The sequence below is a fragment of the Phyllostomus discolor genome, chromosome 4, assembly GCF_004126475.2.
Source record: "Phyllostomus discolor isolate MPI-MPIP mPhyDis1 chromosome 4, mPhyDis1.pri.v3, whole genome shotgun sequence".
NCBI classification, from domain to species: domain Eukaryota; kingdom Metazoa; phylum Chordata; class Mammalia; order Chiroptera; family Phyllostomidae; genus Phyllostomus; species Phyllostomus discolor.
The window spans coordinates 122534167-122548340 of record NC_040906.2 but is presented as its reverse complement, the minus strand read 5'-3'; the positions used below and the strand labels follow the sequence as shown (position 1 = coordinate 122548340).

Sequence of the window (14174 nt, the reverse complement as noted above, 5' to 3'; positions counted from 1 at the left end):
ATTTTTCTGCTCTCTGTCTGGGTTTCCACACTGGGGGTAGTGCGGGAAGTGGGGGAGGGGTAAAGAAGAGTGTATAACCTTCCTAGCTTGGAAATTCTATGGACTCTGATTACTGCCTGGGTGACTGGAATGTACCTCAGAGTTCCTACTTGAATACTTAGTGGATCCAAGTCAGCTCTGGAAAGCCAAACCTCTTTCTCTGAGAGGAAAGTCATATCCTCTCAGAGGTGCTGACAGATTCTCAGTACTTTTTTACCTTTTAAGTCAGAAGGAAGAATTCCAAAAGAATCCACCGTAATTGAAATTGACAATTTTCTTATTCTCCCCCACCCCAGAGAAAGTCCACACCAATTAATGTGTGTGTGGGGGGGGGGCGGGGCCAGAACTAACAGGGAAAAAACTGGGAGACAGCGGAGGCTGAGCTGAGTCTAACCAAACAGGATATCCCTAAGACCAATGAAAATGCCCCACAGTCACAGCATTTGAACTTGGACTCCAGACACTCTGGCCTTTCCAAGAAATCCCAGGGTGTGTGTGTTTCTGCCTAAGGTGTCAAACCAATTGCATATTGGCCTCTTATTGCACTAAAAACTTTTTCATAAAGCCTAAGTGAGCCTTTTTTAAAAAGTTAGACTGTAGGATGTTGGCAGTGGTCATGGTATTAGCTGGGCACCATCCTGCCTGCCCCCTCCCTGAGACGGCCCAGATTCCTAATCTTAACGGAACTGAGAGTTAAGAATGATTTTTTAATGTCTCGTTGGATTTTTAGACTGCTAATGTACCGAATCCTTCTCATTATTACTTTATTGATTGCTCATTGACCAGCCCCCTTCAAATCGTATTAACCACCCTCTGCCGGTTTAGATTAGGAGAGTTTAAAAAGCACCTTTCATTATTCCCCCCAGTCCTGCCATGGAGTTGAGACTCTGAGATTTGGCAGCTTAATGGGATCTCTAATGGGGCAGCTAAGAGGAGAGGGGCCACGGTCCCTGCCGATTGCATTAATAGCTCAAAGGGGGCCAATACAGAAAATTAGCCGTAAACGAGCTCTGGAGATCCTCAAATGAAAGAGCCATTTATCACGCTGGCTACCTTCACTCTACTCGTTTGCTCTCTCTACTGGGAACAACTCATTTCCTCTTAACTAAATTACTTCAGAAATGTCAGCTAAGCCCAGATAGCAAACATAACAAGGGACCTACCCTACAATCCATGGTGTGATATCCACACAGGTGAAAAATTGTACTGGTTAAATTTTAGAAGGGGGTGCTTCCATAATAGAGAGAGAGAGAGAGAGAGAGAGAGAGAGAGACAGAGAGAAAGAGAAAGAGATGGATCCTTTATGCCTAAATTTCTAAATTGTCTGGCCTCATAAGTACAAACAGAGACACCAAAACCTGGGCCAGTGGGGAACTTTTATTAACATGTTAGAATTTTAAAAATCTCTTTAAAAGCCCATTGGAAAATAAATTAAGCAACTGAGTCCCCTGCCAGTTGTTGAAATGTAGAATATTTTGTTGAGAAAACTCTCTTACATTCTCTTTTATGACATTAAACTTTTGGAAACATCCCTCATAAACGTGGAGGGAGGAGCAAAGTTGGGAGACCAGAGAGCAGAGAAGGAGTTAATGAACCCATAACATTATTTTAAGTGGTTCACAGTGATTTAGAAAAATAAAACAACCACTTGTTCTTATTTAGCCCATGGCTCTCTAAAGATAAAAATAAGATATCAGGGTCTTTTCCTCATGTAATAAAGCAAATCCCTAAAATATTAAGTAATAGAGTTGACCTCACACTTCATATTCATGCCATCCCCCTTAAATCAATAAAATGACAGGAGTGCCACTTATATGTGTAAGTTGCACATTAAAAAAAAAGTCTGGGGGCCATACAAAGTAACACATTTCAAAACAAAACTAAATAACTTTAGTCAATATTCCCCTTTTCTTATTCCTGAGCATACCCTTATACATAAATAGTCACATTCTGCTGACAAACACACACAAGCCCTGAAAGGAAAGCATCACACATCCAGGATTATTTTCAGCTCCCTTTGGTTAGGCAGGCTAAATTCTGAATATTTTTATGGGCCTGGCTATTAATAACATTTCTGATTGGTCATCGGTTGGGCATGCCCACTGCTAGTCCAAATGTTACTTCTAGGATACAGACCCCTAAGCTAAGGAGTTCTAGCTTTTCATGAAAATGGAAGGGGAACTAAAACAAAAGAAGAAACAAAAATAGCCAATGGAGTATTGCATCCCAGCCCTACCCCACCATTCCCTCATCAACCAGCAATTAGCCAAAAGAGGAGACCCCAGAGAATATGGTGAAAGTGAGCTATCAGCACAGCTGTGAATCTAAGCGCGGAGACACCCAAGCAAACCCAAAAGCTGTCACTAAAGACTGAACCCATACTATCTAAAGAAGAGAGGGAGAGATGTTTGAAGCAACGCTTAAATACTTTTGCCCCAAACCTTACTATTCTTCAGATGTTATATTCCAAAGCCAAATGGTACCATTTTAAGTACAGCTTCTACCACCCACCTCCCACCTCTCAGAGCTACTTTCTCTGCCTTTGTAAAAGAAGAAAATTTAGAATGTCTCTCCCTTTCTGGAATCCTTACTTCACAACCCTCCTACTATACCAGCTTGACTCTAGATTATTTTCTAAAATATCTTTTCATTATTTTTGTGAAAGCCATGCGGCTCCAATGAATCATAAATGACTGAAGCTAGGGACCAAACATGAGGACAGGTCTTCTCCAGCATGGATAAGAAAGGGTTACCGTAGTTAAAACTGTATCTCCAAACACCAGTTCTTGTGATAATTAAAGATTGCTCTGTTTACAAATTCAAGCTCCTAAATTTGTGGCATGTGAGTGACATTCAGGCTTTTCGACAGCCACACTAATCGCCAGGCATTCTCTCAGTGACTGTCAGAGAAGAGGGGGGAAAAATTAAGCAGCTGCAATACGCCCGAAATGAGTTATTGTAATTACATTTAATTAGTTTAATTAGTTAATTATTTTGCTTACAGCTGTACAAGAGACTGCAAACATTTGTTAATATCACATGCCCTTTAACAGTATGGGGTGATTCCACAGTCACACTAAATCATGAACGCATATGTAGGAAGATTTAGAAATGTGCATAGGCTGTCTCAGCTTCTCAGGATGCGCATATTTAGCAACACATTTGGCACAATTAAAAAAATAAGAAACAAGTCATGAAACACAGAGTACTGGGAACAAAATTACCACCAAAAAATCAAGCACAAAAACAAGGAGAAAAGGAGTTATCTCAATGACATAAGGTTTAGTTCAGCCAACCCCAGTTATCAATGAAATAATTACAGTACATTTTGAAAGCAGTGTTTCCCAGCTAGTTCCATCCATGATGGTAGTTCAGTTACTTAAGGTAGTGTGTTGAATTGCTGCCAAATGTGCCATCAGAAAAAAAAAACCACAGCAGCAGTCTCTGTCCTTCTGTGTCTCTCACCCGGGTTTTCTACCTGTGCTCTTCCCTCCTCCCTCCCCACTTCCTTCTTCCCTACATGCCCTTTCACCTGGACAGCCGCTGTTCTGTAATTATGAACAAACATTTGTATCTTATAAAATAATAAAGTCCCCCCAAAGTGAAAACTCATCACAAGGACATGAATGCACAGGAGAACTTCATTTACTTTGGGGAGGGAATAATCCGTACCTTTTTTTATCACAGACTGGTCCAATAGATTCATGCCGCTGTTATTGGCATCTTCAACTGACTGCGAATATAAAAACATCACTATTCAAATTGACTGGATATTAAAGAATCACACACATAAATCATGTCATTCCAAACTGGAGTTTCTGTTATTTCCATTTATATTAATTCACAAAGGGAGGTTTTATTATTATCATTATTATCTCCAAATAGACACATAGATGAAATTCACCCAAATTATACATTCTTCCAATGGAAGAAGAGGAAAAAGGAAACTGTGAGAGACTTCTGGGATGTAATATTGGTTGAGTTATTATATTAAACTGATATTACATAGACATATAAACTTTTATATTATTTGCTTTTATGGATTATGAAAATTTGGCAACAGCTGAAAATATTTCACCCATATTAGTAAGGGCATTTTCAGTTTATTCTATCCCAGTGTATCTTAACTCTAGAGTCATTTTACCAATACATAATAGTTTACGTTATGGGATTTTAATTAAAGTCTGAGCAGCATCGGAATGAACTGCAAACAGCAGCACATAGGAAACAACGTTTGCAAGGCGCCAGGACACACACCCACTGAGTCCATACACATCCCTGTGCGCTATGAACTCTGTGCTGTAGACAGCCCCTAGGAGGAGCCTGCACAATCTGCTTCCCCTCCCAACCCTGCTGCGGCTGCTTCCCAGCAAGAAGCACACCTGTTTGGAAGGCAGTAACTAGAGACACAGACACATACAGAGGCCCCGATGCTCCCAGTCAGCAACTAGGTAATGGCAAGAGCATTCATCTTCTACACCAGTTTCATCCCTCCCAAGGAAAGTTTGCACCCTGGGTGTTGGCAGCACTTCTGAGGGAAGTAACTGTTGGAATGAGTCTCTTACTGTCTGGCTTGCATACCGCCCCCACCAAAGCAGTGGGTTCCCTTCCCTATCCTCCCCCCTCAATGAAAATAAACGATAGTTTCTTTTCTGAAAATGTACAGCTGCTTTCCTTGATCCCCAGAAATCTAAAGTTGGACCAATTTGTCACCCACTCTACAGAGAAGTAAAAAGCAAAGGGCTTGAGAACGAGGTGGTGTTTTCTCAGCACCTCCCATCTAGTCATGCTGTGCCCCCAGGCAAGGTGTGTGCTCCTCAAAAGGGAGAGACTGTCTCCCCCAAACAAGCAGCATATTAGAAACGAGATGATCTAATCACGGAGGGTGCATGCTCATTTGTTTCTCTTGGTTTTTAATGGTCATCTTCTTTTCTCAGAAAGGTGAAGAAAATTATTATTCTCAGTAAGGACCATTTTCCATTGTTGCGACATGCCATGCAAATCTTAATAGTGAAAAGCCTTTTAAAAATAACTTTATGTAACTTGTTTGAAACACCTCAGGAGTCCCCACCATGCCACGCGCGCGCGCACAAGATTCACAACTATCTATGCTCACGTGTCTGCACTGGCAACATTGTCCACGCAGGACAGAAACACTCGCCTGTGTCTGTGGGAGGGCAGACCCACGATCTCACAGGCCTGGATCACTGTGCCCCCACACCTCACCCTCACGTCCGTACGTAAATATGTATATACGCCTCATCAGCGACCGTGGGGTAGTTGTGGTAGTTAATGAGAAGGCTCTTGTCTGATTTTCTATCTAATTACGGCCGCCTGCTGGGTTTTTGTACAGGATATTCACGCAGCATGCTGGCGCTTAATCGTCACGGGGAGGATCGTAAAGATTTAATTAGGACTGCATGCGGAAGCGCAGAAAAACAACTCAGACTCGTAATTACTAGACTTCTTTAGTTAAAAGTGATACCGGGGGTTGCTTTAAGATACTAGGGTATGTTTGAGTGTGTGTGTGTGTGTGTGTGTGTGTGTGTGTGTGTGAGAGAGAGAGAGAGAGAGAGAGAGAGAGAGAGAGCGAGAGCGCGAGCGTTGGGAGGTTTGACTTAACATCCCTATGTTGTTTATACTCATGGGTGGTAGAGGTGATGAGAGGTTAGAGAGCAAAGATCGGAAGAAGAAAAGAGATGCTCCTGGTAGCTAAACAAACTCCAAACTAGGTGTCATCTCAGGCCCTCTTCCTTTCTCATGCTGTTTGCCTGAGTTTTCAACACTGTTCCTCCCCCACCCCCCTCACACACACACAACACACACACACACCACACACGCACACAATGGGTTGAAATGTAGCATACCCAGGAACACAAACAGTGATTGCTAGTTTAATAGCCCCTGTGAGTAAATTGAAATAGAAATTGACAGGGTTTTATAGTTTCACTTAAAAAATATTAGTAGCATTTGGCTAATTAGCTCTCCTTTCTCTCATGGTTGGCGCAGTGGCCATGCGTTTTGTGTGTGTGCGTCTGGGGTCATACAACAGCCCTGCCCCAAAGTGAGTACTCAAGGCTGCGAGGCCCACCGCTGGGCAGCACCTTTGGGATCAGTGTGATCGGTGGAGGCTGGGGTGGAGGTCTGGGACTCACACTAGGCCCTTGAGATGGAACAAGTGACTAAGGTCTAGGCTCAAGCACTCTCTGGTTCCTTCTAAAAAGCCCCTAGCTGCCAACCCATTCTGTAGCTGCAGGGAAGGATGAAACCGCCACCAGTGAGTGTAACTTTGGCCCCAGAGCTCCACACCCTGAAGTCCGAAGTGGAACCTCTGGATTCGGGGGTCTGGTCCTACATATATCTTCTCTCCCCTGTCTTCCTTTGTCACCTGCCCTGTGTTAAGTCAAGCACACTTCAGCAAGATCATCCATGTCTGGGAAAGGTGAGAGGTTGTCTACCCTTGACCCTTTGCATTGGAGGCCTCCCTACTTCACTGGATGACCGGCTGAGGTGCTTCTAGGGAATGAACGGGGCAGAAGTGTGGTGGGGAGGAGAACGTTCGTGGCCTGGGCCTGCAGCTACTCTCTGTTCAGCTCTCTCCACCTCTGCCGCAGGGTTTCAGGGCAGCAACACCTCAGCTCGGCATGGCACACCTCTTCCACAGGGGTGTTCTCCCAAATGCACAGACCTGGCCCTGCTTTTCTCTCACCCTTTCCATTTGGCCAAGCACTCAAAACTCTTCACAACTATGCAGTTAAAGATCCAAAATCAAATAAATTCATTTCCTTTTTGGAGGGAATTCCTATGCTGGGTCACCTGAGCCCCCGCCCCCACCCCTGGGCCAGAGGGTGGGGGTGACAGCCAGTGTTAGCACTGCCAACAGCAATAGTGATGGGCTGATCCACTTTCATTATCTAGCACTTTGAACCTTGCTCAGGAAGGTTAATTTAAAAACTACCCCGAGACACGCATTACTCCAATGCATTGAAAAATCCACAACTATTAAATATTTCCTTTCCCATATAATATTCTGAAAGGAGCAATATCTTTAGACAGGGACAGCCAAGCTTGGTTAAGTCAACAAAACTATCATTCTTATTACTTTAAGTAAATTCAGCCACAAATTGGGTGATACTGCCATTTTTGGAAATAATAAATAACTGGATTTCTTTTAAAACAATAAACCATGACAGGCTATGCATAGACAGCATTGGATCCTACCACCACATTTTACTGTTCAAAATACATTTTTCCATCAAAGTAGAGAAGAAGGACTTGCGCACCCTTCTCCCTTTTCCATTTTTGTTTTCCTTTGCTTCAGATGTATGTCTAAAATGATGCATAATGTATACAACTATGCCAATGAAACCAAAGTGTCAATTAAATACTTTCCAACCATATTTATCTTTCCTGGAGACTATTTAAACTAAGGAGCAAAAGGAGACCTGCTCAGAATCACCCAGACAGGTTTTAGAAATCATTTCTTTGATGTTTCTTTGTTTAGTTTAATCAAGTATTCTCAACCAAATCAGGCTCCATTGTGTAGGTTGCAGATGGGATAGTGTGTGGGTAGGGGGAGCATTTTGAGCCTTTTGTTTTAAGAAATAAACACGTGATGCCTTTCAATTGGGACGGCGGCATTGAGGAGAGGAGAGTATTAATGCAGGGAGGGTACTGAAGAGGGGTGTGGAGAATATTGTTCCATGGTTATTTAATGGACCAAAAGGTGAAAAAAATCTCTCAAATGGTAGTTATCCCCATAGACGCCCAAACAGAATTATGTCTTTGTGGGTCTCTCCCCACAAATATTCCATTTATCAGGTGATGACTCTGGAACTCAGTTATCTTGGAAAGGGGTTCTGCAGCTTATGGGGTTAGCTGCAGAAGTGGGTATTCGGAGTGATACATGACTTGGACAAATGTGGCACATGTGTGTATTCCAATGTGCACTGTCATGCTTAACAAAGTCTTTGCAAATCCAGGAGGAAGCTCCGGAGCCTGCAGGGGACCCTGTGCCTCCATGCAGCAGCCCCAGCCCTTAGGCAGCGGTCCTTCACTGTCCAAGTCGTCTGGCCAGGCCCACTCTGGGACGCGTTTGGGGGGAGGAGTGCGGTGCATTGGGGAGGGTGCCCAGCTTGCTCACACAAAGCGCAAGAGAATAGGAAGGAGCCAGTAGCTAAGGCAAGGCAAAAACATCTACCCTTAATTCTGATGATTCTAAATTATCAAACGACACACATATATTTTCTCCTTCATGATTTCATTTCTAATGGCTCTACCTTTCATAACTGGACCCCCAGAAATCGCCAGCATAGAGCCACCGCGTTCGTACTCACATAAACAGTTGTATATGCATGTCTAGAGGGTCCTGTTCTAAAGATGGAAACGACCTCCTGCAGAGCAGACAGAGCTGCCCCACCCCCGCTGCCCCTCCCTCCCGGAGCATTCGCTATTTATTTACTGTCTTTTCGTTTGTTTGTTTGTTTGTTTGGTGGTGGTGGTTACCTGTACGTCTTCCATTCCTGGATGCCCAAGACCGTGCAGCGAGAGGCTGTCACCCATGCCCGCGTCCAGGCCGTGGTGCGCAGAATGCAGCAGCACGTCCGGCCGGCGGACCGAGTGGTAGTCCCTTCGGGGGTCGAGGCCGGAGAGCTGGGGCAAGGCGGCCCGAGGCTGGGGCAGGAGAGAACCGGCTTCGGAACCCACTTCTTGCCTCTGCCGTTGTCCCCAGGGATGCTGCTGGGGCTGGTGCAGTGGGTTCAGGGAGTAGGGGTCGTTGACGTGGGAGTAGGGGTCCTGGCTCTGGTGGTAAGGGAGCGGCTGGTAGGGGGGCGGGAAGTAGGGCGGCTGGAAGTCTGACGACGGCGTGTGGGACAGCGGCGGGGCGCTCGAGTAAGGTCCTTGGGACACCGAGCCCAGCTGGGAGAGCCTCGAGCTGTGGCTCGGGACGCCATCGTGCCGGTCCTGGGAGCGGAGAGAAGGAGCGAGAGAGAAAGAGAGAGAGAGCGCGAAAGAGAGAGAGAGAGGGAGGGGGAGAGAGAGAGAGAGAGAGAGAGAGAGAGGAGAGAGAAGAGAGAGAGAGAGAGAGGAGAGAGAGAGAGAGAGAGAGAGGAGAGAGAGGGGAGAGAGAGAGAGAGAGAGAGGAGAGAGAGAGAGAGAGGAAAAAAAAAAACACAAGCGACAAATGGAGAAGCCTGGCTCCTGTACGTTCTTCCCGGGGACAGGGGAAGCGAGAATCTGAAACTTATACTGCCAAGTTGACTCAGAGGGCAAATGATTTTAGCAATTCCAAACGCAAGGCTTTGGGGAGGGAAATGGGGAGAATCACCCACATAACCGACATCTGAGCCTTCAGTTAAGAGTGCAAAGCCAGCAAAAAGGGTGAGGGGGAAATAACTGTATGGAGGGACATTCTCAATTCCTTAATTAAAAATGTAGTAATCTCACATATAGAACTTGCTCTTCTGAGGGTTTTAAACAATTTTTTATAACTCTGCCATCGTTCCAAAGTATAACACAGAAAACTTCACACTCTCTGCTGTGCTGCTCCCCCAGTTCAACGTCAACTTCTGCCCTCACCAGAAAGAAACCCAGTGGGCTGCCCAGGAGCTCCCTGCACAAGCCGGTAATTCCAGGAGCTCCCAGTCACCCCTCCCTCCCCAGGAGGAATTAATTTAAATAGTGTTTGATTGAAATGGATCTCATTTGAAATCATCTCCTAAACCCCCGTTAAGTCAAATTGTGGTTTTAAGGAGTTATTTCTAAGGTTGCTTTTCTATATCTAATGCGATTAACTCTCCAGGGTATGTTAATGAAGGACCCGAGGTTGCAAGGGGGTGAAAAAGCCCAGACAAGTTACTGCTGGTCCTGTCTGGAGTGGTAAACTGAGTGAAAAAATGAGGGGGATCCGAGTGTGTGTGTGTGAGAGAGAGAGGGGGGTGTTTAAGTTTCTCCCTCTTCTCTGTGGAAATGACAAGGTAAAGTCTTCATGGTTCTTTTTGGAGAAAGAGACACCTGAATTTCCAAACTGCAATAGCAAATAAAAAGTTTTCTGTTTGGCCTCCCCTCTCCCCAGCTGACTCAAGGAGCTCAGACGGAGAACACACAATGCAGAGAAAAGCAGCTGCAGCCTCGTCCAATTATGGTGCTAAATTACCAAGCCAAAGGCGCTCAGAGGAAGACAGAGACGGAGAGAGTGAGGCACGCACACAGAGACAGAGAGACAGAGAGAGACAGTGAGAGGAGGGAGCATGCAATTCTGGTACAACGTGAATCCAAACTCACCATGGATGAATAGGTGTGGACTAACATCTGGAAAAAAAAGCCTGGTTACTGCTCAAAATCAAACAATGATTAAAAAAAAAAATCAAGGAGTCCAGCAGAGAAACGAGCTGGACACAGAAGCAGAGCTTGAGGTGTTTCCAGGACAAGCCATCAAAAAAAAAAAAAAAAAAAATCCCCCCCACCCCCGAACAAGATTGGCGCTGCCTATCACACAGACGGAGCTGTTCATCGGTCCCTTACTGTCTTTTTGGCCTTTTTTTTCTTCTGCCGCTCTCCGGGGCTCCAGAAGCAGTCCTCTTCCACCCGAAGCTGGGCTCAGACTGCTCGGGCGCCCCTTCCTCCCTCCGCTTGCCTACACCGCCTCATAATAATTGATATTCATGACTATTAATATTACACGAGTACTTTAAAGGGAGAATGGAGGACAAATGGAGCGTGAAGCAGCAGCGAGCGCAGAGCTCCCCTACTATTGTAAATGACGTTCATTCAGTGGAGAATTACTAGATGTAATCAGACGAGGGGGCTGGCAAAGGCAGACTGGGGAAAAAGTTTAGCAGGAAAGAGGCAGAACTTCAATTAACTGAGCTGGGGACACGCGTAAAGCAGCCTCTGCTTCCTTGGACAGGGCAGTGAGGGAGAGCATCGCTGGGGGCTTGTATAAAACGTGTTCCCGGAGAGGGACTTTCCTAATGGGAAGAATTGATCGCCCTAGGTGCTTTGTGTGCAGATTACAAGAACAAAATAAAAAGGCGTTGCCTCATTTTTTGCAGGGGAGAGGAAAGTAAACCCGTGGCCCCCAACCCGTTGTTGTTTACAGTGGCTTTTGCAGACCTTCGCTGAGTGTTAGCGAATATGCTTATTTACGAAAGGACAGAGGCGAGGTTGAGGGTTTTCGCCCCTTGTACAGCCTTCCCCTCTTTCATGCTCACACAGTTTGTGATTTTTACCTCAATTTAAAATGTATGCAATCAATCTTCAGGTACACTAAACTTATCCTTTCCAGGCAAAGCCAGGGGCAACAGAAAACCTTTTCGGATATTTCAGGAACCCGTTCAACTGGCTTGACTGCCGTTTCTGTTAAAGTTCAACCTTCCTCCCGACTTAAATAGGCTCCTTCCACCAGGCTGCTGGTTTTCCTATATTTTTGAGCAGAAAATTGAGGCAGCTGGAAATAACTGCACCATTCTGTCTCTCTGTGTCTCTCTCCCCTCTCCCTCCCCCTTTATTCACTGCCCCTCTTCCACTCCACCCCTTCCTTTTCCTCTCACCCTCCCTTCTTTCTTCTCTCCCTCCTTTCTCACTTCGGCAGTTTACTTTTCATAATCAGCGAGCGAGTTACATCCTGCTTACTTTTCAGGACGCACTGATACCTCTCTATGTGCGCCCCAAGCTGTCTACACCGTCGCATCATCCCCGCCAGTGTCTTGCCCACTTCGGCCGCTCACATTTTTTTTTTTTTAACGCTATTTCTAGTGTCTTCGACTTTGCCATCATCCCGTCTGTTAGAGAAAGAAAAGGAGGCCGAACCGAAACAAACACGAGCCGGAGGCGCGGCTCCGCGTTACAGTCACTACATAACCACAAAGAGGAAAGAAAGAAAGGGAAACTCCAAGCATCAGTCGCAGAAAGACCCATCTCTCTCTGTCTCTGTCTCTCTGTCTCTGTCTCTCCCCTTCCCCCCTCCCTCCGGAAAATTGGGATTCAGGGCAGAGCTGGGGGGCCCTGGGCGCTGATGCTGCCTGTGGACGCAGCGAGCGAACCCCTCCATCCCCGCAGGAACCGGCCCGCGGCGTCGGTCGGAGCTCGAGACCGCTTCCGTGCGCGGCCTGTTCCCAGTGTCCGCAGGGCAGCTCGGGGCCGGGCTTTTGCGAGTTACCCCGGAGCGAAGGGGTCGCGTTTCCCCCACTGGTTAGGGGAGCCTCTGTGCGTCCCACCGCGACTGTTTCGTCCTACCAAGCACAGCCCTTGCCCGCCGTCCGGGAGGTTTGCTTCCCCTTCTCCCTTTTTCTCCAACGCTCCCTCTTTGCAGTCTCCATTGCCTGCTCTCCAGCTCCGACCTTCCCCTTCCCTAACTCCTCTTTGCCTTTCTCCAGGCTTTTTTTTTGCCCCCTCCCTCGACGTCTCCTCGGAGTGGTCGCTTACCCCTTTCCCCTTGCACCTAATTTGGGGCCTCCGAATCCATGCTGCTCCGGAGCGAGGCTCCGCGGGCCGCCGGCAGCCGTTCCTCCCCATCCTGCCGCGCGCCCCTCGCCCCGCGCCCCGCAACACTACCCGCCCGGCCTGGGAGCCGCCCCGCGGTGCCGGCGCTCGGCTGCCCGGACCGACGGGCTTCGCGGGCGCGGCCCGGTCCCTCCAGCTTTAGGCGCCTCGGGCTGCGGGCAATTTCTCCGGCGGAGGGAGAGTTTCTCCTGGAGAACCGTGTGCGCAGAACAAGGGCAGCACATTTCGCTAAAAGTGCCCAAACACGGGGTGGTTTGGACGCTCTGACCCTCAGAGAAGCAAAACCCAAGAAAAGAGAAAAAAATTGTGGCTGCTCCTTGGCTTGTGCTCTACCGACATCCCTCTATCTACCACCCTCTTTTTAATTTTCCGTCCTCTACTTGGATCCGTTCGTTATCGATTTCAGGAATTTTATTGAAAATAAAAATTAAAAGCCCGAGTCTGTTACCAATGAGGCTTGAAAACTTAATTTTCTCCCACACTCAAAACGAGGAGAGCCTCTGCCTTCAGCACTCTCTCTTTTCTCTGCCCACCTTCCTCACCGGAGTCCATGGGGGGGGAGGGTGCGAGGAAGAGAGAGGAAAAATTAAAGAAATAAAAGAGAAATCTTCTAAGTTAGAGTAGTCAGACTGCAACCTCAAAGTGCTTTTTCAGAATAGTAAAGTCTCCCCAAACCAGTTTTTCTAAAAGTTAGAGAAAGCTGAGAAAACCGACCGGAAATCTGCGAGTAAATAGCTTAAAAATATATATCAGTTGGGGTGTCAAGAAGCTCAAATTCTCTATCTGCAAAACTCTAAGATGCATCTGGGGTGTCGGCTCACCTCATAGATATCTTCGTACTTGACATTCTCCACGAGCTTCCAGAGCATGATGGCAGCCTGGTCTCTAGGAGGTGAGTGCATTCATGTGAGGAGCAGATGTCTGGCTTCTCAGGACTCTGCTGTCTGTAATGATCCATCTATAATTGGAAATGGGGGATACACACCAAATCCGACGCTCCTCTCCCATCGCAACTTATATCTGTTGTCTCAAACAATAGGCTGCAGAAGTAAGCCTCAGCAGAGAGAAAAACATTATTACACACACAGGAGTTAGATGCAACCCACAGACATATATATTATAAAAATCATAAACACGTATTTACACCCAGAGACCCACATTTAGTTATATAAGCACCCTTGGGTCACACAGTCTACAGACTCTGAACATGCATTTAAAGGAGGGATGGTTGTTCCATGTGATTGATACAAATATACACATTTAAAAACCTCTTTATTGAAAATGATGAATCATTGTAGCCATTAACTGGAGTCTTTAAAATTCACAATGAGAAATGAGGGGGCCAACAGTCTCCCATTTTCTATCTAGATTTTAAAAGGGAGACCAATTATTGAGATTTTAAAGCAGAGACTCCTGTTCTTGTGTGTTCAGCAGAAGGGTATTTTGAAAGCTGGATTTAGGGGTTTTAAGGGTGATCTCTCTGTGTTGATGGTTACACAACTTTTTTTTTTCAACTGCACCTCTGTCACTATAGAACAAAAAGCCAGTTCATTTCTAATATTGCTGGCCATTTGTCCAACATATGGGGTAACTTAAATGCTGTACGGACACCCCAGTCTGCACTGTTTGTC

At 46.2% G+C, this 14174-nt stretch overlaps 1 protein-coding gene across 6 annotated transcripts in view; it reads right to left on the bottom strand.

Moving 5' to 3' along the window:
• The window catches only part of TFAP2B (transcription factor AP-2 beta), a 29718-nt gene extending 15756 nt beyond the window's left edge, over positions 1-13962 (bottom strand). The window contains exons 1-4 of one of the 6 annotated variants that reach the window (XM_036024224.1): positions 13365-13962; positions 10324-10350; positions 8545-9003; positions 3712-3772 (exon numbers count right to left, since the gene is read on the bottom strand). In XM_036024224.1, the coding sequence (XP_035880117.1) occupies positions 3712-3772; positions 8545-9003; positions 10324-10350; positions 13365-13445 (628 nt within the window). In that variant the 5' untranslated portion in view covers positions 13446-13962. Of the gene's footprint in view, positions 1-3711; positions 3773-8544; positions 9004-10323; positions 10351-10563; positions 11534-13364 lie in introns of those variants that run through there. The other 5 variants (XM_036024226.1, XM_036024225.1, XM_036024227.1 and 2 more) reach the window with 5 other exon arrangements.
• Positions 13963-14174: the final 212 nt, after the last annotated feature.